This window comes from Leucoraja erinacea, chromosome 25 (assembly GCF_028641065.1).
Source record: "Leucoraja erinacea ecotype New England chromosome 25, Leri_hhj_1, whole genome shotgun sequence".
Classification (NCBI taxonomy): Eukaryota; Metazoa; Chordata; class Chondrichthyes; order Rajiformes; family Rajidae; genus Leucoraja; species Leucoraja erinaceus.
In genome coordinates, this window is record NC_073401.1 from 18,795,312 (window position 1) to 18,823,278 (window position 27,967).

At 44.9% G+C, this 27,967-nt stretch overlaps 1 protein-coding gene across 2 annotated transcripts in view; it reads right to left on the bottom strand.

The window, feature by feature from the left end:
- The window catches only part of LOC129709478 (uncharacterized protein KIAA1671-like), a 78,993-nt gene that overhangs the window by 27,507 nt on the left and 23,519 nt on the right, over positions 1-27,967 (bottom strand). The window contains exon 1 of one of the 2 annotated variants that reach the window (XM_055655899.1): positions 14,603-15,402. The exons of the other annotated variant lie outside the window; for it this stretch is intronic. Within the exon in view, the coding sequence (XP_055511874.1) occupies positions 14,603-14,896 (294 nt within the window). The 5' untranslated portion in view covers positions 14,897-15,402. Of the gene's footprint in view, positions 1-14,602; positions 15,403-27,967 lie in introns of those variants that run through there. 2 annotated transcript variants of the gene reach the window in all.

Here is a 27,967-nt window from a genome sequence, read left to right on the forward strand (position 1 = left end):
TCCCTTGTCTCACTGGAGATTCATGCTTTAAGTTTCACCTGAAGATGGCGAGGATTCCATGGCACTCTAGACTTTGTCTCGAAGATGGAAATATCCCAGAAACTGACAGACTGAAGGCTGAACCAGCATTTTTTTTACTTTACTTAAAGAACCAGCCTTCTTTTCTCCACCCATCCACACACTTTCTGCCAATCCCTTGCTGTGGTTTTGTTTATAACTCATAGATCTTTGGCCAGTACACCGGCACACGTTTCAGGGTTGCAGGTTTCACAGCAAAGAGCGAGTGTAAGAAAGGGTGACATAGCTGTTTAGAGAGAGTGTCTCCCAGCCCGAGGTTGAGAACAGTCTCAGCAGATGGGGCAAATTGTTTCGGTCTCAGGTGAAAGAATTCTTAGCACAAAGTAACATCTATAAACGCCACGTAATAATCATTAAAAATACCTCATGAATAACAAATCATTATGAAAAAGCCAATGCAATCCAAGAAGGCACATTACCATGGGAACAAGAGAAAAGTATTTCAAAATAAGCAAGTTACGGGTGTAATGCTAACGCCCTCCGGCTCCAGTCTGCCCAATACCTGTTGCTTCTTGTCTTTGACCAGAGTCAGGAACAAGGAGGTAGATTGTTCGACATCACAATGCTGTTTCACAGCAGCAGAGACAAACACCTATTGGTCCTCTCTTAGAGAGGTGGCTAAACAACTGCCCAGTTTAAAATCCAAGACCCTAAACAAAAATATGTTTTCCTGATAGGACACAGAATGCAGGTCAAGCGGCATCTCTGGAGAAACGGACTGGTGACGTTTCGGGTGGGGACCTTCTTCAGACTGATTGTAAGGTGGGGGGTGGAGAAGCTTGGTGAGAGGAGAGGAAGGACTAAGCTGGGCTGGAGATAGGTAGACACACGTGAGGGGACTTTTTAAATAGACAGATGGTAGGAACAAAGACCAGAGGCTAAAACAGAAGGTGTGAGACAAAAGGATTGAAGAGTTGCAAATTGTGAAGCCAGAGGAAGGAATGTGGGCAAACGGGGAGAGGGAGGGAAGAAAAGGAGTCCAGTTGGGCACAGGGATGGGGGGGGGGAAGAAGGGGGAGGGAGAGGAACATTAAATTCCCTAATACTAGGGGACATGTAACTCCCCTCTCTCTGCTCCCATCAACCACAGCAAATGAAGCACATGTACCGTTGTGGCTCCAATGCACTGTGCCACATTTACCTGCTGACCAAGTACTGCTGATTAGGAGTAAGCCCAAGTCATCACGTTACTTCCCAATTCAACCAGTCTCACCATCAAATGGAGAGAAGCCAGAGGGCACCTGGTCAACCTCAGGGGTTCCTGAGAGACAAACAGAGATGTGTTGCCACATTACATAGCGCCGCTCGAGTGGAAATTCCCATGAATTTAACTGCAAGACCCCATTGGCTGCACCACCTGGGTAAACAGTGATGGGGCTTAAAGTGCCCTGTTTGCTCCACTACCATCAGAATGAAGGATGGTTTATTATTCTTGTGCTAGGACGCGGCACTGTGAAACACCACAGCTTTCAAAATCTTCTTCCTCCTGCCTGTCGACACGGAATAAGCTGCCACAGATCCCAGGGGAGGGGACAGGCTTGTGTCTCATTAACCTCTGTGTACAACTGGAAGGGATCAGGCAGCTTAAACAGAGGCGCTGTGCGGATTTCTTCCGGTGTAATCTTCTCATCCCCTGCTACGTGCACACCCACCGAGGCTGCTGTTGCGCTGTTAGATGCTGGAATATGTGTCAGCTGCCTGAAGTGATGCCCTAAACTGCCGACATATCCCTGTGGAAACCCGTCAATATCCCCAAGATGCTGAGGCTTTTTTTTTTTTATAAACTTCACCCACTCTGCAATGAGCAGATCATTAACAAGAGTTCTCAAACGTTACTGACCCAGGATTAGAAATCTGATGATTCCTTCGCCCACTCTCTCTCCCCCACATAGCAAGCACTGGGATTACACAGCAAAGGCAGAGTGTCAGACCCAGGGAACCACAGGGATTACACAGTGAACACAGGGTAGAAGACTGTGCCCATTCCGTCCAGTAAACTATGTACATTCCACCAAGTGAAACACACAATCCCAATTTAGTTACTTGGTCAGGAAGACACAAAAACACATAAGAAAGTTCAATAAAGAGAGAGGCTGCGGAAAATAGTGATCTCTCAAAAGCACTAACATTTCAAGGTGTCAATGCAACACTGCATTTGTCCCTCATCAGTTACAATGCACATGATGTTCCTACTGTCCCAACGGAATATTCTGTACATCACTGCAATATGCTTATGTATCAGTATCATTCATTCATATTTTCATGCTTCTAAGCTTGAGTTTCTTTCAATAGAAGGCAATAGTTCAGGGTCAGTCAAAGGGAAATGAGCAATGGCATCAGTAGAATGTGTAACTGTATGCACAGCGGGGAGAAAATAAACACTTTACAATTAGAGTTCGGTGAAGTGGAACATTACTGAATTCACAGCATTAATTAGATGAGCCGATGGAAGCAAATCCAACCCACATTTCCTGAAACTGGGTGAAGTCTAGCCACTGCTGTCAGTGGACAGGTTCTGGGACGGTTGCAGTTTGGTCCAAGTGACTTCATGCATGGGGTCTAATCTGGGAATAGGGAGGATGGGGAGAGAGTTGTGTTTCTTAAACAAATTCTATCGGGCAGTGAAACGAGTGACCTTTGTTTGTTACTGGCATTGCCCAGTTGGCCCATACAATGCATCTTCAGGTAAGATGCACCTGCAGCTGAATGAATGAGCAGAGGGACACCATACCAAGATTGCTGATGCTCTTTGATTTACACCCTTTATGGCAAACGAGTCTGTAGACATGCAGAAAATAATTATCGTTATGGACTACGAACCAAGCGACCTGCAAGATCTCTCTGTTCCTGTCTCAATGAGTCCAGCTGCAGCTTTGCACCACTGGATTCCAGCAGTGAACAGCTGGACAGAAGGAACTGCACCGACCTCTCACTGACCATGTAAACTCAGAGAGCTATTAGAGATATAGACATGAGAAGAAGAAAATGCCATCCAACCATGACTCCAGTGATGCTGCCTGACCCACTGAGTTACTCCAGCACTTTGTGTCCTTTTGTGCAATTAGAAATAGCCACAGCCGTGTCACACAGGCTGGTCTAAAATCCAGGATGAAATAAATGCAAGTTTCCATTATCCAGCCATTGCGTTTACCAGAGCACTCTCGTGCCTTGCTTTTACTTAGAACAGCACTCATTTATTACCTCGCCACTTCCCAGGCATACAGTAACTTCCCACCTTTGTCTTGGAGTGGTCCTATCCTGTCCCTGGCTACCTTTGTTTTTTTTTTATATCTGTATAAAATATGCCTCTAGTTTCCTTAATCTTACTCACCAAATTCATTTCATGGCCCCTGTTGGCTCTTCGGATTCCTTGTTTGACTACTTTCTTTATATTCCTCAACAGCCCTGTCAGATTTCAGCTTCTCTACCTTGCTTTTTGTCCCCTTATCTCTCCGGTTTAGAGGGATATGGGCCAACAGGGCAGGTGGAACTAGTGTAGATGGGGCATCTTGGTCAGGATGGGCAAGTTGGGTCACAGGGCATGTTTCCATGCTGTATGATTCTTTGAATAAATTTACAACATCCCTCCTCATCCACTCTCTCTCTTGGCCGATTGACACAAAGTGCCAGGGGACAAACAGAGCAATGACCAGCTAATGTTTTTCTACTCTGGGTTGTTGGTGGGCAGCAAGATATTGACAACTCTGTTAAATATCCATGCATGCAGGGAGAAGATATTCAACCAAGTCAGACCCAGTGCAGATCATGTACAATGGCTGGAATCATGGGCTGAGACCTGGGCACTTACAATTGTTCACAAGTTATAGGAGTAGAATTAGGCCATTTGGTCCATCTCCGCCATTCACAGGGCTGATCTCTGCCTCCTAATCCAATTTTCCTGCCTTCTCCCCGTAAACCTTGACACCCGTTCTAATCAAGATTCAGATTCAGATTCAGAGAATATGTCTCTCTCTGCCTTAAAAATATCCACTGACCTGGCCACCACAGCCCTCGGTGCAAAGTGTTCCACATATTAACTACCCTCTGACTAAAGATGTTCATAGAAAATAGGTGCAGGAGTAGACCATTCAGCACTACGAGCCAGCACCGTCATTCAATATGGTCATTAGCCAAGGTTGGAACCGACGAGATCCACAGCAAATTGGCATGTTAATAGAAGAGGAAAGATGCAGGTGGAAGGTTGGTTTTGTGCAGGGATCATCTAAAATCAGTTCCCCGTTCCTGCTTATTCCTCCTCACCTCCTTTCTAAAAGAGCTTTAATTCTGTCATGACCTCTGGTCCTAGATACTCACACCAGTAGAAACATCCTTTCCACGTCCACTCTATCTATGCCTTTCATTCTTCTGTAAATTTATATGCGATCCTCCCTCAACCTTCTAAACTCCAGCGAGTAGATGCCCAGTGCTGTCAAACGCTCATCATATGCTAACCCACTCATTCCTGGAATCATTCTTGTGAAAAATCCTCTGGACCCTCTCCAAAACCCGCACATCCTTCCTCAGATATGGGGCCCAATGGCAATTGTGATGGGGAATGTGGCTTTAATTCCAGATTCCAACCACGGTCTGGGTAAAAACATACTCCAGATCCACTCTGAACCTCCTGCCTCTCACCCTAAACCAAAGCTCAAGTGTTACCGACCCCTGCAACAGGGAGACATTTCCCTATTGTGCCCCTCAATGTTGCATGCCTCCGGCAGGTCTCCCCCTCAGCCTCCTCTGCGCCAAGAAAATGAACTCACACTGTCCAGTCTCTCCTATTAAACGAAGCACATCATCCCTGCAACATTCTCTGAATCTTTTCTGCACCTCCACCAGTGCTGTCATCCTTCCAATAGTGTGTTGTACACAATATTCCAGCTGTGGCCTAACCAACAGTGTGTACATTTGTACCAAAACCCCTGCTCTTATATTCTATGCCCTTACCAATGTGGTCAAGTATCACACCTAACTTCTAGATCACCTATCGACCAATGCTGCTATTTTCTACAATACCTGAACATGGACAATGAGGCCCCTCTGTGCCTCAATAATCCTTTGGGCACCAGCATTGTTTCATACCCGTATCTGACCCGCCCCCCCAAAGTACATCAACTTGCACTTCAAAATTAAATTCCTTTGGCCATGGGTCTGCCTATCTTATCAATAGCCCATCACCATCAATAGCCCATGACTATTCTCATCTTCAACAACAGTGCCAATCTTCACACCATCTATAAACTTTCCATTCATACCTCTCACATTCTTATCCACATTATTGATGTGTAGAACTAACAGTAAGGGTCCCATCACTGATCCCTGCAGTACACTACTGTTCACAAAACCAACCCTCCACCTGCATCCTTCCCCTTCTGTTAACACACCAACTTGCTCTGGATCTCATGGGTTCCAACCTTGGCTAATCCTCCATGTGGGACTTTGGCAAATGTCTACGTAGACACTTCAACCATCAGTACATATTCTGATCTCTTTCAAAGATTTTCTCATTACCCAGCAAGTACCTTCTCTGACCAAGCCCCATTGGGTACATGTGTGACAAGGTCCACCATGACCATCAAAGATTGAAACATCTCTTTCAGGGTCCCAGAATCTCCTCCTTGCCTTCCAAACCATGCTGGGAGACATCTCATAAAGATTAATCCACCTCTGCGCTAGCAAAAACATCTAACAACTCCTGCTTGTTAATGACACGTTCCACGATTTCCCCTCCCCATCCAGAATTCTTCAAATGATGATCTTCTTATATTTTGTGACTATATATAAATGCTACTTACAAAATGATCAGACTATACAGATTATGTAGCTATTCAAAGTATATTCAAATGATTGCATATTATTTACATTCAATAAGGCTTTTGACAAGTACATGGATAGGAAAGGCTGTGGAGGATATACGTCAAATGCGGGCAGGTAAGACTAGTGTAGATGGAGCATCTTGGTCGGTACGGGCAAGTTGGACCATGTTGTATGACTCTGTCACTTGAAGCCAGCAATCCTCAATGGTTTAATTGCATTTCTGACATCAGATGAGCAATTATAAACACATGTACAATAGCATTTTTGTCTGGACGTATATCAATGATTTGGCTGTGAGCATTCACGTAGTTTAAAAAAAGCTATATCATCAGCAATCAACATTAAATGAAAAACTAATTAGATTCTAAGAATCATCGTGGGTCATCATAAGACACAGAGAACACAACAACCTCTCCTTCAATGTCAGCAAGAAGGAGCCAGTTATTGATTTCAGGAAGCGCGGTGGAGTTCATGCCCCAATCAGTATCAATGATGGATGCCAAGAAGCGGAGACGGTCGAGAGCTTCAAGTTCCTTGGCGTCGATATCACAAAGAGTCTGGCCTGGGCTAACCATGTTGATGCTACAGCCAAGAAAGCATACCAACTCCGCTACTTACTCAAGGATGACTCGCATCCCGGTCATTACCTCTTTTCACCCTCCCATTGGGCAAAAAATACAAAAGCTTGACAACATGTACCACCAGACTTAGGAGCAACTTCTTTCCCATTGATGTTAGACTATTGAATAGCCCCTTCATAAACTAAGGTGTAGTTCCGATCTTCCAATCTACCTCATTACAGATGTGTGACATTTTCTCTGTATGTTTATGACTATAATGCTGTAACACCATATTCTGCACTTTTGGAATTTTTCTCTTTCCACTACATGTTGTACCTGCGTACGGCTTGATTGTACATGTATGGTATGATTTGACTGGACAGCACACAAAGTTTTCTACTGTATCTTGGTACTCGTGACAATAATAAAGTAACAAATGTATACAGATGCTCAGTGCAATCACTAGGTCCAACACATCTCAATATAAAAACGTAGAAACAAAGAACTGCAGATGCTGGTTTATACCAAGGATAGACACAAAGTGCTGGAATAACTCAGTGGGTCAGGCAGCATCTTTGGAGGAAAAGGATAGGTGACATTTTGGGTCAGGAGTCTTCTTCAGACCAAAGATCCTATAGATAGATAGCAAGATAGATCACTCCTTCTAAATGCAATGGGCTGAAGTGTAGTACGCAACGGAACGTGGGCCTTTTTTTCATCCATTTCCGTAACCCGACCCTACCCGACTCGCAGTGTAATCAACGTTGCGGGGGAACAGTTTGTGTTAATAAATTTAAATTCTGAAAATGAGGAGAAGATTTTTACCAAATAATTTTTATTTTTATGAGGATGTTTCCGTAACCGGCTTCCGTCTCCGCACTAGTATCCTATGGGATCTTTGGTGCGGAGACGGAAGCCGGTTACGGAAATGTGACCGAAAATTACCCATGAATCTGCCCATGACCTTACTAAGTCTTTTTCGTCGAGTGACCTATCTTGCTTGCTATAGGATTCTTGCTTCAGACTGAAAGCAGGGGCTGGGGGTGGGCAAAAGGAACAAAACAAGAAAAGACCAGGACCAATCAGTGCCGGCCACAAATGACCCTAGGCAGGGCGGTGCCTGGCAAGCCCATTGTTGGCTAGGGAAGGTGTGATCTCAAGGAACAATGTGGAGAACTGTGGAACTGGTAAAACAACTCGGGAGGAGCAAGAGGGCGGCAAGGAGGGAGGGGAGTGTAAGTAGAAGTTACTTCAAATTAGCAAATTCAATTTTCATAATGCTGAGTTGTAAGCTACCCAAGCAAAATGCCGTTCCTCCAATTTCCGTGTACATCACTCTGGCACTGGAGGAGGCCCAAGACTGAATGTAATATAAAGTGCTTGTCTTTTACCCCTCTACCAAACGTTTCCATTTGCTGGAAGCTCCGGCCCCATACCCGACTGCCTTGGACACGCACAGATGGAGATAGATTACAGAGGACTTTGCTTCTCACACCTGCTGCACGTGAAGAACATCAACTCTGCCAAATTCCCAAATGTGTTTTTCAGAATGGACATTTATTGACGGCGACAACTGTAATCGCTTCATTCACTCCCCATCCCTCCAACATTGACTCTGACTCTAGGCGTTTATTTGAAGTTGTTTGCTGCCGATTTAGATTTCAAAGATAATGTCTTTTAAACATTATTCTCGTTTGCATTTTCTTCACAAAAGCTTACACACAGGGAGGGGCACATGCCTGCACAGGTTACAGAGGTGGCTGTGACGTTGCGTGTCACATGGTACAAAATCCAGCAGGCTTTGGTTGCACAGGTGTGTTGTTTGCCGATTGCATCAGCCGAGACCTTTACACACACTGCACTTTAACACCCACGCTGCACTCTTCCCATTGGTGCACACTCCCCAGCTACTCGCCATGTTTAGGCAACATGGTGGTGTAGCGGTAGAACTACTGTATTACAGCGCCAGAGACCCAGCTTCGATCCCGACTATGGCTGCTCGTCTGTACAGAGTTTGTACATTCTCCCCGTGACCTGCATGGGTTTTCTCCGAGATGTTCGGTTTCCTCCCGCACTCCAAAGATGTACGTGCTTGTAGGTTAATTTGCTTGGTGTAAATGTAAATTGTCCCTAGTGTGTGTTGGGCAGTGTTAATGCGCGGGGATTGCTGGTCGGTGCGGACCAGGTGGGCCGAAGGGCCTGTTTCCACGCTGTATCTCTAAAACTAAATATGTATACAGCTGAAGTGAAAAGATATTAAAGACTGTGGCGAGAATCACATCAAAAGAAAGCTGCGCGATGCAACATTATAGTTGCACATTACAGATGCTCATGAATTATATTGAACAAGTAAGATATTTGTTCTTCTCTTCCATCCCCTGCCCTCCCCACCCATATCCTTCACACTGTATGGGCATAACGTAACTGGGTCTAGAAATATGGAACTGCAGATGCAGGACTACAAAAAGATACAAAGTGCTGGAGTAACAGCATCTCTGGAGAACATGGAGAGATGACTTTTCAGGTGTAAAGCTGGGTTCTGACCCGAAATGTCACCTATCCATGTTGTCCAGAGATGTTGCCTGACCTACTGAGTTATTTTTTTAAGCAGCTGAGATAGTTTTAGGGGCTGGGACTACAGCACTTTGTCCCACGAGACATTCAGATAATTAGCGCTCAATTCCCACAGCATGGGGCAGCTGAGAAAATCTGCCAACACAACATTGCATAGTCATTCTGAAATACGGATGATTAGAAGTCAACCTCCTCAAGAAAACTGCTCAAAGAATAGCAACTCCTGCAACAAACTTGATGGCATTCATCTGTTGCAATGGAACATATGAAGCTATCGGTATTCAGATTCTGTCATCTTGGACCATACTTCAAGGTCCACCTCACTCATTGAAGGGTCCGACAGTCACAAGTCACTAACAGCAATGGAAATCCACTCTCCACAAAAGGCCGGGTCGTGTCATCGACAGCTTCCAGAGACCAGCAGCACGGATTGAACCAATAGCCTTTATATTGTCAACTGAATCATATTAACCCACAGGAGAAAGGGCTTTAATCTGACCAAAAGTTGCCTATTTCCTTCGCTCCATAGTTGCTGTCTCACCCGCTGAGTTTCTCCAGCATTTTTGTCTACCAACATTCATCTGTTATATATTGAATGAAAACTCAACCCAAGCCTGACTGCAACCACTCCAACCGAACAATTGCCAGAACTATACCAACCTCAAACAAGATATCAATCCGTTGCTGGATAAAACACCAAAAATTGATCAAGAAACAAATGTCAAGGCACTAATTCTATAGAATCCACCCTCCCCTGGATTACAAAGGAGCCAAGCCCAGACTGAACCCAAATACTTAAACAGTAGATACATCTGAACTGAAAACAAAGTTTTAGCAATGTCATGTTGGGTCTCGAGGGTCTTCAGTTGTAACATGGGAGGAGGTGATTCTACTCATTGGGTCTATGCTGGTTTCCCAGGATCAAGAGAAGATCCCAGTCACCAAATATATGGAGAAAGAACCATGGCGATGGGGAGGGGTGGATGGGGTATGGAGGGTGGAGTTGTGAAGATGATCAGGAATAGAAGGGAAGATGAATCGGACCAGAAATAGTCCCATCCAGGACCAGAGCTGGTTGTGCAGCACAAGACCACACCACCACCTCAACATGATATTAATCTTTACACACAGGTAGGTGGGTGGACAGGGATTTACTTATGCTCCTGCATCACAAAATAATCTACACTGGTGATCTCACTCAAGATAACACTCTGCACGTTTGAATTCACCTTTTTAAAGAACCAAACACAGTGGCAAGCTGATGGGGTGATACAGGGCCAGAAACGCCTGAACATGCTCAGAGAATGCAGGATCAGTGATGAGAGCAACATTTCACGCCAATGAATTCTCTTCAGAATAGGAAGATTTGACATGTGGAAACAATTGAAGGGAATGAGAGAATAAATGGAAAGTTCTAAGAGTGCAGGAGGAACAGTGGGAGGGGTAGTATTGGATTTGTAAACAATGGGCTGGTCTAGAGGGTGAACAGTTGAAGCAAACTCCTGAGTCCTGAAATCTGTCTCCAACATGACACTGTAGCTGATTAGGCCTAGAGTAGATGTGGAGAGGATGCTTCCAGTAGTGGAAGAGTCTAGGACCAGAGGCGACAGCCTCAGAATAAAAGGACACATTTTTAGAACGGAGATAAGGAGGAATTTCTGTAGTCTGAGTGTGGTGAATCAGTGGGATTAATTGCCACAGACAGCATTGGAGGACAAGTCAATGGGTACTTTTAAAGCGGAGGTTGACAGGTTCTTAATTAGTATGGGTGACAAAGGTTATGGGGAGAAGGTAGGAGAGTGGGGTTGAGATGCAGAGATAGATCAGCCATGATCGAATGGCAGAGAAGACTTAATGGGCCGATTTGTCTTTTTCTGCTCCTATGTCTAATGAATATTTTGATAGCCCTAATACAAATAAAAAATAAACTTGGTGAATGTAGGATTAAAAGAGGTGCTTAAAAGGATCGCCAAAGGGTTAACATTGAGGCAGCCTCAAGTGAGAAGCACAAGGCATGGAACTATGGGTGGCCATGTCAGGGAGCCAACAGTCCCTGTAAGTTGCCACACAACATAGTGGCTACTTGGCCATCAAATCTGTGCCAGTTTAAGAGCAATGGTATTTAGTACTACTTTTCCCTCCGACATCCTCTTCTGACATTCCCTTCAATAGCCCCAGGGTTGTATCACTCATCTACACACCATGTGTAAATAACAGTGGTCAATTAAACTACTGATCCACATGTTCCTGGGATGTGGGAGGAACCGCAGCACCCAGAGGGGAAACACACAAACACGGGATGAATGTGCAACTTTAGCCGTTCAGCACCCGAGGTCAGGATTGAACCTGTTGCCACAGGGTTGAGGCAACAACTCATTGTGCTGCCCATTTAAACGAGCAAGTCACGGAGGAATTTCATTAAAGGGGACTGTGAATGCTGATGAGGCATGAAGCCTTGGACAAACAAGACCTCATGGAGCGCGATGCCAACTTTTGGCTAAGTTGTTGTGAGCAGCAAACAGCCTGGGGAACTCTTTCAGTGGAGGGACTAACAAATCTCAAGATAACGAGATAAGATTACAATAGAATGAATCTGGGTGGGGGGGAAAAGGGGAAGAAAGAGAGGTGGCTTCAAGGTGAAAGCTGGATAATGTTCCAGAAGAACAATTGGATAATTTTATCCGTGAACAGGATATTGAGTTTGGAGCATGATTACAAGTTCAACAGGAGACAGGACAGGACAGGAGGTGCATTAATTTGGGGGGAAAAGTGACATTGTTTGCAGTAGAAGTTGCAGACGGCAGTTACACAGAAAAGCTGACATTGTTTGCAGTAGAAGTTGCAGAAGGCAGTTTTGGTTTGGACGTTCGAGTGGAAGCAAAGTGGATGAAATTTACCTCCGTTGATCACTAAATAAATCCAGAGATCTCTGCAATCATTTCTCACCTTCTGATCATTCACAAATGTAATTGCTCTAACTGACAATAGAGAATTCATCTATGAACGTTAACTGTTTGGGAATTCCTTTTCTCCACCCCTCTCCTCGTCTCCAGATTCAAATGAGTTTATTTTCATATACACTAGGCTGCAATGAATTTTCTTATTCGCGTGACTGCACAGCATACATGACAATGATAGACGCAGCAGTAAATATAGTGGTGAATGCAAAAAAAACCCAGAATAGTGCAAAGATTGTAATGCTGAAGCATTGCAAAAAAAGTAATTGCAATTTGTAGTTGGGGTTAAGACCATGTGGCAACACCTCTGTGAAAGGAGATGTCAAAGAGGTGATTGTTTCAAAAGACTGATAGTAAAGGAGAAGAAGCTGTTCTTAAGTCCGGGCATCCGGGGTTCCAAGCACCCAGAAGGTAGAATATGGGGAAAGGGAATGGCCGGGGTGGCAGGGATCCCTGACGATACTTCCAGCCTTCCTGATGCAACGTACCCGTGAGGATGGAGTGGATGGAAGGAAGTGACGAGCCTGTGATGGACCGGGCTGTGTTCACCACTCTCTGCAGGTTCAGGTGGCCAAGAGCAGAGCAGGTACAATACCAGGCTGAGATACAACCTGTCAGAATACTTTTGATAGCTCATCTGTAGAAGTTCGGAATAATCCTCATGGACACACCAAATCTTCTCAGAGATTAAATACGCTGATGCACTTTCTTGATCATCTCCTTGGTGTGAATGGACTAGATGGGCACAGGGACCATGTCAAGGCAGTTGGTGATATGGCTGCCTCAGAACATGAAGCTGTCGTTAATGTTAATGAGGACAGGTTTGCGTTCACCATCCCTCTCTCCCCACATCCTTGGGCCCACAACTAACTATTTCATCTTGCTGATGTTAAGGGCTGGGCTGATACAATGTTCCCAATCTCTCTCCTGTACTTCATCTCATTATTGTTGTTGATCTGATGGGGAACTATGGCATCATCAGTGAACCTGCATATCAAGTTGGCACTGCAGAGTACAGGGGTGGAGCAGGTGACTAAGCACACAACCCGAGCCGTTACTCATCTCCCCCCGTCTACCTCCTCCCAACTGATTCACTCACCCCTAGAAAGTCCTTTGTGGAGTTTTGCACCATTAACATAATATAATTCTGTTTTAGTTTGATTGCCTGCATCATTCAGGACATCTTTAAATCAGCAATTTTCTATCAACAAATATTAAGTTTACATTCATGTCAGTTCAGGGATTAGAACCATTTCAGAAAGTAGGCTCGTTAATTTAATTTGGAACCTGTGGTCCCATGGCAGTCCTCCAAGGAGAAAATGTGACGTCAGTGTAGAATCTAATGTCAGGGAGAGAACGGTACTGAAGCAATGTCCCAAATCTAGAGGCACAGAGCAAACCCTACTCTGACCTACATTACAGATCCTGCAAACATATCACCATGTTTGTAATTGATATCAACATCTTAAACTCCAGCAAAGTGCCCGAAGTTTGAAATATGCGCAATAAGCTAAAACACATTGCTCACAATGTAATCCGGATCAAGGATCTTGGGGTCAAGGGTGGTGACTCCAGTACCCTTCCATTGTCAGTTGCACCATCAGAACCAAGATTAATCCCCACAAATTGGCAGTTGCCCCAACTTAAAAGTAAGAGGTTATATGAGCATAGACAGTGTATGTGACCTAAAATCCACTGCTCAAGTGTACTTAAAAGCACAGCAATAAATTAATACCCTTATTTGAAAGCTAACAAAAATGACTGCTGTGGGAAGAAAAGTTGTCTCCTTGCAGGATGGTGCAGTGGGGCTAGGATTAAGCAATGACAAGCTTGCATTAGATGGCTTGCACTGGTCTGATGTCAGGGACTTTATCAGAGGGGGCTGCATTTAATGTGGAAGTGTGAAGGGGATGTGCGAGATGCAAAAGAGGAGACTCCATTTAATCGTGACACCTATGACCTGTGCACCTTCCAAGCTACTCCCAAAGTTGACAGACACAAAATGCTGGAGTAACTCTGCGGGTCAGGCATCATCTCTGGAGAAAAGGAATAGGTGATGTTTTGGGTCGTGACCCTTCTTCTGAAAATCAGTGGAGAAGGAAACTAGAGGTATGAAAAGGTACAAAACAAATCAGAGCCGGCACCGTAGATCAAGGAAAGGTGGAGTCCACAATGGTCCATTGTTGGCTGTGAAAGAGGTGATAACGAAGGGATACGAACAGCTGAACAGGTTCAGCTTTGCAGAGGGAGCTTGTGATCTGTGGAACTTTCACAAGTGTACAGTAAATAAATCCAAGGTGGTCACTTCCTCCATTACCGGTCCCCTCCTCCCCAAACTGCAACTTTGCAAACTAAACGTGGGATACAGTCGGTGGCGAGAAGATGTTGCTGGTGTGATCAATGTGCTCAGATACAATCGCGCAAAAGTGTCACCATTACAAACATGCTTTGTTTCTACGCGAAATACAAGTTTATCAAAATATTCTCAAGGCACGGTTTGTGCCGTGTTGTCACCCTGAAATATTAACCAGACAATCCACCAAAATCCACCATCCCCTCCTCATTCCAAGACACGGACAGGAAAGATGCAAGCGAGTGAGAGAGAGCGATGCTTACGATGTCGGTGGTGTCGGAGCCGGTGGACAAGGTGCTCCGTTTCCTCAGCGACTGAAACCTCTGCTGGCTCCGCAGCGAGAAGCGGCGGAACGACTCCCGGCTCCGGGAAGCGAAGTGGCGGAAGGACGAGGTCCGTTTGAGAGGCGCCCTGGTGGGCAAGTCTGCGGCGCCCCGCTCCCGGCCCACGGCCGAGCCCAGCAGACCGAGGGCTCCGTGCAGGGAGCGGCGAACCGAGCCCACCCACTGCGACATGTGGCCTTGAGCCGCCGTCAGCTTGTCCCCCAGGTAGTCCATGGTCAGTCCCCGCTCCCCGCCCCCGGCTCCACCACCGCTGCCGCCGCCGCTCCCATCGCCTCCTCCCTCCCAGCGCCGACTGACGGCGCCACTCGGCTTCAGAGCAGGAATCTGGTCCCTCCCGTCAGACGGGCTCCGGGCAGAGCCGCCTAATAAGGCAGCGGCCACCCCGGGCTGCTGGGTGAGAGGGGAGGGGAGGGGAGGGGAGAGACACCGGGCTGGGATCAGGGCAGGAGAGAGGGAGGGCAGGTGGTGGGCGAGCTGTGAACTGGGGGCTGGGGTCAGTCCCCGGAGGGAGAGTTAACACAGAACACAGAGGAACGGGGACCCCGGGGCAATGAGCGGGCGGTGCGGTGCGGGGTCACTGGTTGCCGCCTCCACCCGACACCTCCCTTCTCTCTCCCTCTCCCGCAGACGGTCCACACCCTCCCCTCCACTCACTCTGCCCGTGACGGGAGCATAAGATGCACGGAGCGGGTATAATAGAGAGAGCGCTCTAGGCGGGCATCGTCTCTGTGAGTACAGCCTCCCTCCCTCGCCCGCCCTGTTCGCACACTCCCCTACCCCGGGAGGCCCGAGGTGAACAGACCGCAGGGGGGGGTGGGGAGCGGCCTGGGATAGGGGTTGGGCTCAAGAAATGCCGGTTGCCCAGCAACCAAAGCTCTGCCTTTCTCGTTTGAACGAGTCTTTGTGGCAGGAGATGCGGTTTACAGGTGAGGCTTGGCCAGGGGAAGGATCGTTTGGATTCATTCCAGGGTCATGAGTGCCCCAGAGGGAATTGTGTGTTTTTCTTTCTCCAGCGAAGTGAAGGAAATGTTAACCCTCGAATCGTCAGAGATTGATTACAGCATGAACAAGAGCAGTAAACTAACGCCACTGAGCCCAGCGGGACAACACACATCTATCACCAAACTAACAGTTCGATCCACACGATGTTGCTCACTAGTTAAACTAGAACAGAAAACAAAACCCCACATTAACCTCCAGCCTGCCAGAGAGCCTTGATCCACTGCAGTCCACCCAACAGGTCCACATCTGCCTTGCCCTGCCCTCATCTCTGCAACATCTGGATAACAAGGACACCAGCATCAGACTCCAATTTATTGACGACAGCTCTGCCTTCAACATCTTAATTCCAACCAAACTCACATCCAAACTGTGTAGAAAGAAACTGCAGATGCTCGTTTACACCAAAGATAGACACAAAATACTGGAGTAACTCAGCGGGGCAGGCAGTATCTCTGGAGATGCTCCCCTCTGCCACTGGACTTCCTGACCCACAAACCAAAATCAGTGAGGAGAGGTGACAAAGCATCCCCGGGTAAGTTGCCCACATGGATGCTTTCTCAGCCCGTCCATCCTCCCTATAAGTTCATGACTGTGCCCAGATTCTGCTCTATCTCCATATACAAGTTTGCACGTGACATCACTGTAGTGGGCTGGATCTCAAACCATTATGAGATGGTGTGCAGGAAGGAGACAGAGAGATTTGTAAAGTGCAGTCAAGGCAATAACCTTTCCCTCAAGATAGGCACAAAAAGATGGAGTAACTCGGTGGGACAGGCAGCATCTCTGGAGAGAAGTAATGGGTGAGAGAAGGAATCTAATTTTCATCTCAACTTCCAAGTTCAGAAACAATTGGTATGTCTGTTGTCACCAATACAAATCAGAGCGGAGTCAGTGTTTCTGCAGTTTTCCACAGAGAGTTCAGGGTCACATTTGTCAGGTCCCAGACGGTTGCAAGGGCTCACACCTCATAACATTGCACCAAAAACATTCCATGCACTTAAGTACACAAAATTGCTGGAGAAACTCAGCGGGTGCAGCAGCATCTATGGAGCGAAGGAAATAGGGGCCTTTTCGGGCCGAAACCCTTCTTCAGACCATGCACTTAAGTGATGGGGAATCCCAGGCATCTGGGCAAGTGAAATGGGTCTGTTACTCAGGAAAGAAGCAAGGGTGGAATCAAACACAATGTCAGAAACTCCTTTAAAATTCCCTCTCTGCATCACAAAGGCAAGAGTCAAGAGAGTTTAATTATCATCTGCACCAGGAGCAGGATATTCTTGCTGCAGTGTTACATGCACATTAAATATACAACAAAATTATCAGCAATATTTGGTAAATCACCAGAATGATGAATGGAACGCGTGCTTTTGGAAATTACTACTTATTGCAAGCCTCCTCAGGCACGTGATCTGGCTGCATCCTAGCACTTTGCAACCCACTCAACACTAGGCCAGCAGCCGTCTGCACAATCTATAACAGGAACAGACAGGCGGCGTGTTATTCACACAGATATTTCTGCTCTCACTCTGAGGCTACCTCTGAATGGGACTCTTTGCAGAAAGCGCCGTTATAGACGAGCCTCAGTTACAATGGAACATGGGAGGGCCAGAGAAGGGGTTAGCAGAAGTCACGGTTGGAAATATTGAAATAAAGTGGGAGTATTTTCAAAAATAATTTTTAAAATTCTCCCTTAATGAATTGTGTAGAGTACGTGAGAGTGGTTCAGCTAGAAATTTGGTTTGCAAATGTACTGCCCAGCTGTGTGAACTCTGTTGGTGAAACTATCCACACAAATACCGTGCCAAACTGCCGACAAGTTTGCAATTTGCAGTGATCCAAAATTCACCAAGTCAGAGGACATTTTATCCATATCTCCATACATGTGTTGAAAACGTGAAATGATGTATTTACTAAACGATCTCTTGTTCGTATGGATGGTGAGGTTCAAGTTCCTCTTCCATTCTTTCCAAGAGTAAAACGGAAAGTGCTGGAAACACGCAAAGGGATGAACGAGTCACGGGAATAGCAGCTTGAAATGGAAATGAATATAATTCAGTTGTTACTTGTGACGAACAGCAGTCACTGCCACCAACAAATAAATGAAGTGCCACACACAGCTCTCAGAACAGCAGAAACCGCCCTTGATATTGGCTGCTGAAGGCACAATACACTAACATGTGTACAAACTGCTGAGAAACTACCATGGACCCGACGGGCTGAATGGCGTCATTCTGTGTCAGTGTATCTCACAATACTGAAGTATTTCAGCTGGGTTGTCAGAGAATTGCACTGAATGATCGTGATGCAGAGAGGAAACTCAGAACACTTAACCCCAGACCACTGATCAGTAAATCAGCAGAATTACGCAGTTCCTTTCAGACAATTCTATGGCTCTGGGCAGTGTGGAGAAACTGCATCCTCCACATCCCTTTGTTCAGGTCTACCAGCCTGATTCAGATAGATACACCAGAATCAGGCAAGCACTAAATAGTCCAGAAAAATTACAAATACTTTGACAAATATTCACCCAATACATAAAACTCACACTGATTGGACGCTAACGGATGCATGTTAGATGTAAGATGTAGCCACGAGACTGCCAGACATCATTCACACAATGATATTGGAAAATCAACCAAAGAACAGAACCTTCAAAGATCAGGCTGTTTATCTTGTTTACTAACTTTACCTGTAGATCGTCAGTGTTGTCAGCTTTATCAATGCCACAGTACACCAGCAATCACACTCCATGCCCGTTTCCTCTACTTCTATTGACAACAGCAACATCTCTCTGTACTTGCCAACATTTCAATTTCATTTAGATTTTCAATCTCCATATTTCGCATTTTCCAAGTATTTTCTGCTTTTAATTTTTAAACATAAACATTTGTTTTGTATTATTTTCGCTTCTGCCAACCACTATTTAACCATATAACCATATAACAATTACAGCACGGAAACAGGCCATCTTGTCCCTTCTAGTCCGTGCCGAACACTTATTCTTCCCCTAGTCCCATCTACCTGCACTCAATCCATAACCCTCCATTCTTTTCCCATCCATATACCACCTATCCAATTTATTTTTAAATGATAAAATTGAACCTGCCTCCACCACTTCCACTGGAAGATCATTCCACACAGATACCACTCTCTGAGTAAAGAAGTTCCCCCCTCATGTTACCTCTAAACTTCTGTCCCTTAATTCTCAAATCAAATTTAGCCTCACCATACTAATAATTTAAAATGCAGATAGATTGTTCTCTGAAAGTAGTGTCACAGGTAGATAGGGTGGTCAAGAAAGCTTTCGGTAAATTAGCTTTCAATAGCAATGAGAATACAAGTTGGGATGTCATTTTACAGTTGTACAAGACATTGGTGAGGCCACATTTGGAGCATTGTGTTCAGTTTGACTATACAATAGAACTTTATTTATCCCAGGGGGGAAATTGATCAATTTGGTCACCTTGCTACAGGAAAGATGAAGTTAAGCTGGAAGAGTGCAGAGACATTTTTTTGAGGATGTTACCTGGACAAGAGTCCAGGCTATAGGGAGAGGTTGGACAGGCTAAGACTTTATTCCTTGGAGAGCAGGAGGCTGAGGGGTGATCATATATAGGTGTATAAGATCATGAAGAGAACAGACAGGTTGGATACACAGAGTCATCCAAAATAGGGGAATCAAGATACATATGTTTAAGGTGAGAGGGGAAAGATTTAATAGGAACCGGAGGGGCAACTTTCTCATACAGATGGTGATGAGTATATGGGACAAGATGCCAGAGGAGGTAGTTGAGGTAGGTAGTATAAAGACATTTTAAATACATTTGGACACATACATGGATAGGAAAGGTTTTGAGGGATATTGGCTAAATGTGAGCAGGTGGGATTAGACAATAAACAATTAGTGTAGATGGGGCATCAAGGTCAGCATGGATGAGTTGGGCCGAAGGGTCTGTTTCTGCCCTATGTGACTCTATTTCTACCATTTTGTTGTTTCTATTTATCTTGGTGAAATCTTCCATATCCTGGTTTTTCTTACATTATTTGTCTGCAGAAAATGTCGCTGTTTCGTTTTGTATTCCTTCACCTTGAACAAGTGACCCCACAGTAATTGACGCCTTCAGAACAGTTCCACACTCCTAGCCCGCCCTGACGTTACTTCTGCAAGACCTGGGTCTAATTGTCAGTCAATACTTTTGGATTTGGATTCCTCAATTTATAGAGAGAATTTTGTTACAGTGAATGTACATTTGTTCATCATGAAATGACATAAACTTAAATAAAATCACTGAACATTTTAATCTCAACAAAACATTGCCTAAACTCATACTTTAACTCCTTAAGACCCAAGTTATTCTGTTAAATCTCCTCCAAACCGACTGTCTTTTCCAAGGTGAGGCACCAGAGGGATCACATTTCTCCAACTGTGTTGCAATGAGGACTTTGTATTGCCGTAACCTTTACCACCTTACACTTTAGTCCCCCTGATATAAAGAACAGCGTAATATCAGTTTCTGAAACTCTCCATGACCTTTCTATGATTTAGCTGCAGACCTCAACTTTTTGGATCTCTTATTGTTTTGAGCTTTTACTGTTTTGAAATATCTTTTTGTGAAAAATGATTGTCCTGATGTTTTCCGCAGCTTCGATCAATCTTTAAAAGAACATTTTTTAATTTAAGAAATGTTAGCTAAACTGGTGTCTATCATAGTGCTGCTAAAGGCAACATTGGATATTTGATTTACTATCCTAACATTAACTGCAGATCACCAACTTTCTTATCAGGTCAGTAAAATTAATTCAATGAGCTTCAACTTGAAGAACTTCTCATTTGGAAATCCAACTGTTCAAGTTTGTCAATGACACGTCTGCAGTGACTTGTAGAGTCAACAGTAACATTGAAGACATAAAAACACTGAGTGCACGGCCTAAATCTAATGGGTTATGGAAATTTAAACACGTAACATTCATCAGCAATTGCCAGCTTGTTGCTGCTCCTCAGTTCGGTATGAACAACACTCACTCATCAGGATCACATGAAAATGTTCAATTAGTTGAGTCAAGCCACCCATTATAGACCTTGATACATTTCGAACAGCAGATGTTAAGGCAACGGGTCAGTGAGTCATTGGCTCTCATTGTCATCCTCCATAAAATGCAGAATGATGTGCATGGTTTTCAGGTCTAAAAATGAAGTTCCCAAATCAAGATCCTACTGGGAATTCATAGTCACGACATCTGCAAAGGTAGAGACACCAAAGATAGACACAAAATGCTGGAGTAACTCAGCAGGACAGGCAGCATCTCTCGACAGAAGGAATGGGTGACGTTTCGGGTCGAGACCCTTCTTCAGACTCTGCTCCCAGGCATTTGTCATTACCAGACTCATGTTGATTTAATTGGTTCAATATTGGTTTTCCTGGGCTGACCAGAATGCTGGCCCTTCCACCTTATCTTGATGTCTGCTCCAAACACCTTCTCTCTCTCTGTAAAGGTTTTTTTTCCTACTTTGTGCGTCTAATGTCCTATTTTACCACCTTATACTGAGCTATACATCCCTCCAACATTTTTATATAATTTTTTCTCTTGTAATTTTCACCATGCCTCATCACTTTAGCAGTCCAGGGATATAGTTTACTAGCAACTCATTAATCTCCCTTTCTCACCACATTGAGGATATATATACAGACTCCATGTTGCAATAAATCATTCCAAACACTTTTCCTTGGTCTGGTTTAAACCAGCAGTAGGGTGGCACATCACAGTGGCACAGCGATAGAGTTGCTGTCTTACAGCGCTTGCAACACCGGAGACCCGGGTTCGATCCAGACTACGGGTGTTGTACTGTACGGAGTTTGTACGTTCTCCCCGTGACTGCATGGGTTTTCTCCGAGATCTTCGGTTTCCTCCCAAAAAGACATACAGGTTTGTACACAAATTGGCTTGGTAAATGTTTAACAAATTGTGCCTGGTGTTTCGGCGGCGCTGACTCGATGGGCAGAAGGGCCTGTTTCCGCATTGTATCTCTAAATGAAACTAATCAGTATATTTATCTGATTTACTGCATCTAAATCCTGCCTCAATACATGGCACAAATCTGGAATCTAAGGAGGTGATTTTCTTTTGCCTCATTTGGACACAACATTGAAATTGATCACATGCTTATTATTAGATAATTACTCACATACAGAAGGATTAACTAAATCTGGCCCTTTTTCTCAATACTAACCTATACAGCCCCCTCTTTTATTGGTTCTGTTGCAGAAAAATATTCTGAGCACATGCAGGAAAATTCACCACCTTCTGAGATCGGCAAGTCAGCTCCTTGCAGCTTCTAGTAAATCTGCCAGTTAATCCACATGTCTTGGTGGTTTGATTTTAGACCACCTGGTCTGATTTCTGAATGTACCATCATTTCAGTTGCTGATGGAAGCCAAAACCTCCATCTTCTTAAGTCAGAGGGTGGTGAATCTGTGGAATTATTTGCCACAGAAGGCTGTGGAGGTCAAATCAGTGGATATTTTTAAGGCAGAGATAGATAGATTCTTGATTAATGTGGGTGTAAGGGGATATGGGGAGAAGGCAGGAGAATAGGGATGGGAGGGAAAGATAGATCAGCCGTGATTGAATGGCGGAGTAGACTTGATGGGCCAAATGCCCTAATTCTGCTACTTTCTCTTATGATGCCAACTCCACCTAGAGTATAAAATTCCTTTCAATTGTCTAATTTAACTTGAAGATAGTTTCTCCACCCAAGATAGTGTCCCCTGCTACCATTTTCCTCATCCTTCCAATAAACCCCTCTGGTTTATAGTACAAGTTTAGACCTAATCCCAGGCATGGCTCCATTCTAATAACCATGCCTCTCAAAGATGAACCTGGAGTTCATTTAATTTATTTTTCATGCTCTGTGCATTGAAACTACCAGTTACTTGGCCATACTAAATTCTAAAATATCACTCACACATTTCTTATTTCTCTCCCTCATTTATATATATATATATTTTAGGAGAAACAAGGAACTGCAATTGCTGGTTAATACACAAAAGGACACAAAGTGCTGGAGTAACTCAGTGGGTCAGGCAGCATGTCTGGAGAACATGGATAGGTGACGTTTCAGGTTGGGAAACCTGATTGTAGGTGGGTGTGGGAAGAAGAAATGTTTCTTCTCTCACCCCCCTACAATCAGTCTGAAGAAGGGTCCTGATCCAAAATGTCACCATCACATTTTTTTGTTTTACCTGTCCTATCCGAAACACCATTTGTAACCAGTAGCCGACGCCCTTCATTTTAGTTCCAGTGCTAACACCAGCTATTCTTCCAAGCGAGTTATTGGGTGGATTTCATTTATAATAATAATAATAATAATAAATTTTATTTATTGGGCGCCTAACAGACATCCCAAGGACACCTTACATAGGTTAACAGGAAATATAAACATATAATCAGAATAAAATAAATAATAAAGACATCACAGAAACACAAATTAAAAACAGAATTCAGTCCAAAAACAAAAATCAAAAACACAATGTGAAGAGAGAGCAGCGACAGCTAAAGCGCGCCAGCGTCCACTCTCCTTTCACGGCAGCCATCTTGGACAAAGACTAACAGGATTACCTTACAGACAAAAAATCATCCCCCCCACAATGGACACCACTGTGGGGGAAGGCACAATGTCCAGTCCCTATCCCAAGTTCACCCAAAGTCATGATTTATGATGGTGGGACAAAGTTTGAGCACAAACCACCTGTGGTGATGTTGACGACTGATTTTGAGATGTCCCTCACATATATTCTGAATACTTAGTGACAAAGATAGGACAGGTTTGGAGGGTTAGGACATGACGGGTTTGCAGGGATATGGACCCAATGCTGGCAGATGGGACTAGTGTAGCTGGGACATGTTGGCCAATGTGCAGCGGGCAAGTTGGGCTGAAGGGCCTGTTTCCATGCTGTATCACTCTATGACTTTATGACCAGACAAGCCAAGCTTATATATAAATGTAGCAGTGATCTGCTGGCTCCTTCACTGGACAAGGCCAAGAGCAGTGAGTGAAAGTACTCTGTTTTTGAGGTTGTCTTTTTCCGGTTGGATGAAGTGAACCATTGACATGAGGCAGCTCTGATGTAGACCACGGCTCCTCAGACCACTACTGGTCACTAGCGCCCTGCGCGCTTCGGTCTCCCTACGAGAGCCGGCAGATGAAGGGACTGGCCCTGCCTTGGGATCAGCAACCCATCCTCATTTGGCCTGTTGCAGTCAGCGGTCCTTGTGACTTTGGTTCTTCTAAAATGACATGTCCTTAACTGATCACATTTTACAGCAGGAAATCAAGTGACTATTTAAAATTTTCATGACGCAGGGGAGTATATTTGTAATCCTGTGATCTTTGCAATGCATTGTATGCGTGCATGTGTTGTGAGTTTGAGTGTCCATATGAGCATATGTGAGCATGCATGCGTGTATGCATGCAAATGTGTATGTATCTGCATGTATGTGTGCGCATGTGAGAGTGCGTGTGTGTCCGCGTGTGTAATGCTGCTTGTGGATATTACAGTGAGATTTTGTAAATTCGATGGTTGGCTTTTAACAAGAATACAATATCATTTAATATCAGACCTTGTTCAAGAGCAGCTCACAGCTTCCAGCTCTGTGTTGTTTACAAAGTAATTCTGGCCCTTAATCTCTTCACACATCTGTATTGGTCTCAACTGAAATGGTCCATGACTGACAAAGACTTCACTGTTTTCCCTGCATATTACTGGCTATAAAAAAATCATAGAAGCAAACTAAAAGAAAGGAGTGCAGACTTACCAAGAGCTACCATTTTGATTACTTGAATGAACAATTCATTTTAACCTGACAAGCTCAGATAGTAAATGGCTGGTCTTACTGACTTCAACAGACTGACACCTTCCTGCAAAAATACAATGTGAACACCACACACAGTCACTTCCCAAATGAGGAAAGGGTTTTGTGGTTCAACTGTAACCTAATCTTACCCACAGCAAGTAGTGGAATGAAGGATTCACAAGTCCTGGTAACTCTGGATATTAATCAGCATGAACAAGAGTAACACTTGCAAAAATGAAAGGCATATTTGGGTGTAAATGAAACAAAGTGAGACATCGCCAAATATTTGCTGAAGAATTGCTGCCATTTTAGTGTGAAGTTGTCAACATAATCAATATTCAGAGACGTTAGTCGTGAATTTTACTTTGAAAGGGAAGCCCTGTTCCCTCCACCACCAGAGTTCCATCAGCAGGTGAGCAAACCCAAGGGCAACCAGTTACCGGGAACTCAATGTGTCTTTGCTGGGGATAGAAACGGCATTTCGTTTGGACCTCTAGGGGTCCAAATGACAATTAAATTGACTCTTGACCCAAAGTGCTGGAGTAACCCAGCGGGTCAGGCAGCATCGATGGAGAACATGGATAGGTGATGTTTCAGGTCGGGAACCTTCTTCAGACTTTGCTGGGCATTGAGGGCCACTGAGGGAATTGCTAGAACGGGCACTCAATAGTGAACAAAGCTTCTCATGAGCAAATGCCAGTTCACAGCAACACAGGACCCTGAAATCATCAGTGCAAAAATGTAACTCCTGAACCATTCATTATCCTCAGTAAAACACTGCTGGCAGTTTCAGTAGTTTTCAGAAGTGGAGTTCTTTATGTGAAATTAGCAAAGAAGATAATAAATTGAAATCTCACAAAACAAGAAAAAAACCAATGAAAGCACTGGGTCCAATTTGAAGATTCCTCTATGCAACACTGGCTTCATTCCTAATAGCTCTGCTTGACATTAATCTTCTGCACAGTGAGAATCACACGGGCTGAATTCACAATGTGTTACAACCTTCCCTAACATTTATTTTTCATTGGTGTGTTGATAAAAAATTCTTCATAAAACTGTGAGAGAGAGGGAGAAGGGGGGGGCGCAGAGGGAGGTGGATGGGAGGAGAGGGATGGGGATGGGGATGGGGAGAAAGAAGGAGAGGGGGACTGAGGGAGAGGGGGATGGGGGAGAGAGAGGGAGAGGGGGACAGAGGGAGCGAGGAGGAGAGGGGACAGGGAGAAAGGGAAAGGGATCGGTGGGAGAGGGAGGGGAGGGAGGGAGGGAAGGAGGGGACAGAGGGAGCGAAGGATGGAGAGAGAGGGAGGGAGGGAGATTTTGACAGAGACTGACTTTTGTGGTTTCTTAACTGGAAGACATTAGTCGTCAGATGTCGACTGTTGTGAGCTGCGACTACTCTTCACTGGAGAGAGGGAGCAGGAACCCCAAGTGAAGGATGCTGAACACTAATGCCCCAATAATACATAGCTCTGTGGACACATGCCTGGGACTCTCTCACCTTGATTGTATTCACTGTACGTGTAATCCTGAGGCTCTGATCACTGACACTGAAAGAATGTTATAAATGAGCCCCAGATCTGACTGGCCATGTTCGAGAGTTTAGGGCCTGACCCGAATTACAAATTTGATTGCCCAGTTTCACATCAACACTTACTTCATGAGAGGATCACTAAGCAGAGAGAACAAGCATGCAATGGGCAACATGAGGACAGGTTGATGACCTGGAGTGGATGTACGTGTGTCAATGAAATGGGATGAAATACAAAACAAAATATGGCCAAAAACCTTTAGAAAGTAGATCAGCATATTTAAGATAGGTTTAAAAAAACTGCTTACATAGTCAGCCATTGAGCCCATTGTGGGAGCACTAACTCCTGGAGAGATGGTGAACTCTTCTCCTCTCCTAAGCTCCTATCCTTGTTTCCCATTCACCTTCTCACAATTAATTATAGTTTAAGATGCCACCACCGTTTAGTCCTATTCCAGATCATAATTCTCCAATGAAAAGCTTCCGCACAACCTCCCCCCCCCCCCCCCCCCCACACAATCAATCCATCTCTGCCAAAGTTTCTGAGGTCAGGTTAACAATCCATCAGATGGAGGGATTACGTAATTTCTGTTTGATCTAAACCCCTCATCACGTCAAGAAGATTCATCAGCTCACTTCTTAGCCTCTCACTCACTGATGTCAACTTGCCCAACCCTTAGAGTTGACATCATTCAACGAGTGTGATCTTATCTTGATTTGGGAAGAAGCGTGTGAGAGGAAAGGAGGGTGGAGGGAGAATGAGCGGAAACATGAAAATCTTCTTTGAAGCCCTGGGTTGGAGCCCTGGAGCTCTGCGATCTATATGGGCAGGGCCTCGATTTAAAAACAATTTTCACTGGGCAACCGTCTGTCTCTGTGAGCTCGCAATGTCCCAACATAAGATGGAATTATCCACACAAGATCTTTGATATCGGCAAAGGTATCCCCAATCCTGTATGTAGGAAGGGACTGCAGAAGCTAGTTTATACCGAATGCTGGAGTAACTCTAAAGATGCTGCCTGACCTGCTGAGTTACTCCACATTTTGTATCTGTCCCTGATCCAGTGATCCTTCACGCTGCAGACTGCTGACAGATGGGGAACAGTGTCTGGCTTTTCAGTGTGAGGGCATTCTTTGCTCATCAATTAAAACTGGAAATACAAGTTGTTAAATTATAACACCACATCCCAAACCTCTCAACATTTTGCTTACACTGCCTCGATTTGATCCTTTTGCAATCTTCAGTCACTAAAGTGCTGCAGTAATCCCTCTCCCTGAATGAGAGGTGACACAGGGCTGCCAACGTTGGGTGAGAGTTGAGAGTGAGAAATTGCGCGGGAGCGTAGTGACAGAGGGGGGGGGGGGGGGTGTGGGAGGGGTTGTTCCCCCTCCCATAGTAGGCTCCGGAGGCTGCACCAACGCCCCCACTCACCCAGTCCGCTCATGGCTCCGGGCCAGGGTTAAAACTCCATGGGGTGTGGACAGAGCGGTCGACGGACATAGAGCCGCCGGAGGTGACGGTGGGAGGTGTGTGCCGTGCCTCAGGGGGGGAGGGGGAGGGGGGGGTTGGTGCTGGGACCACTGCCGTCGTGTCTCACCTATCAAACCATCTGCATGGGAGAAACTAAATTACTTTTTTCCCCCAAAATCATCTTGAAGGCCGGTACTTTGATAGCCCTGCTTTAAACCAATCCCCTCTAGTGCTTGAATCACATATCCTGGGGAAAAGACTATGCATTCACCTGATATTCCCCTCATGGTTTTTACTCACCTCCAAAACAATTTTAGCTTTATTTTGAACTTTCAGCACCCGCAGATATTTGAGCGTGAGAAATTTTGTGATCAGCGTGAGAGCATGAGAATTTTGTGAAATGCGCGAGTCTCACGCTCAAAGCGTGAGA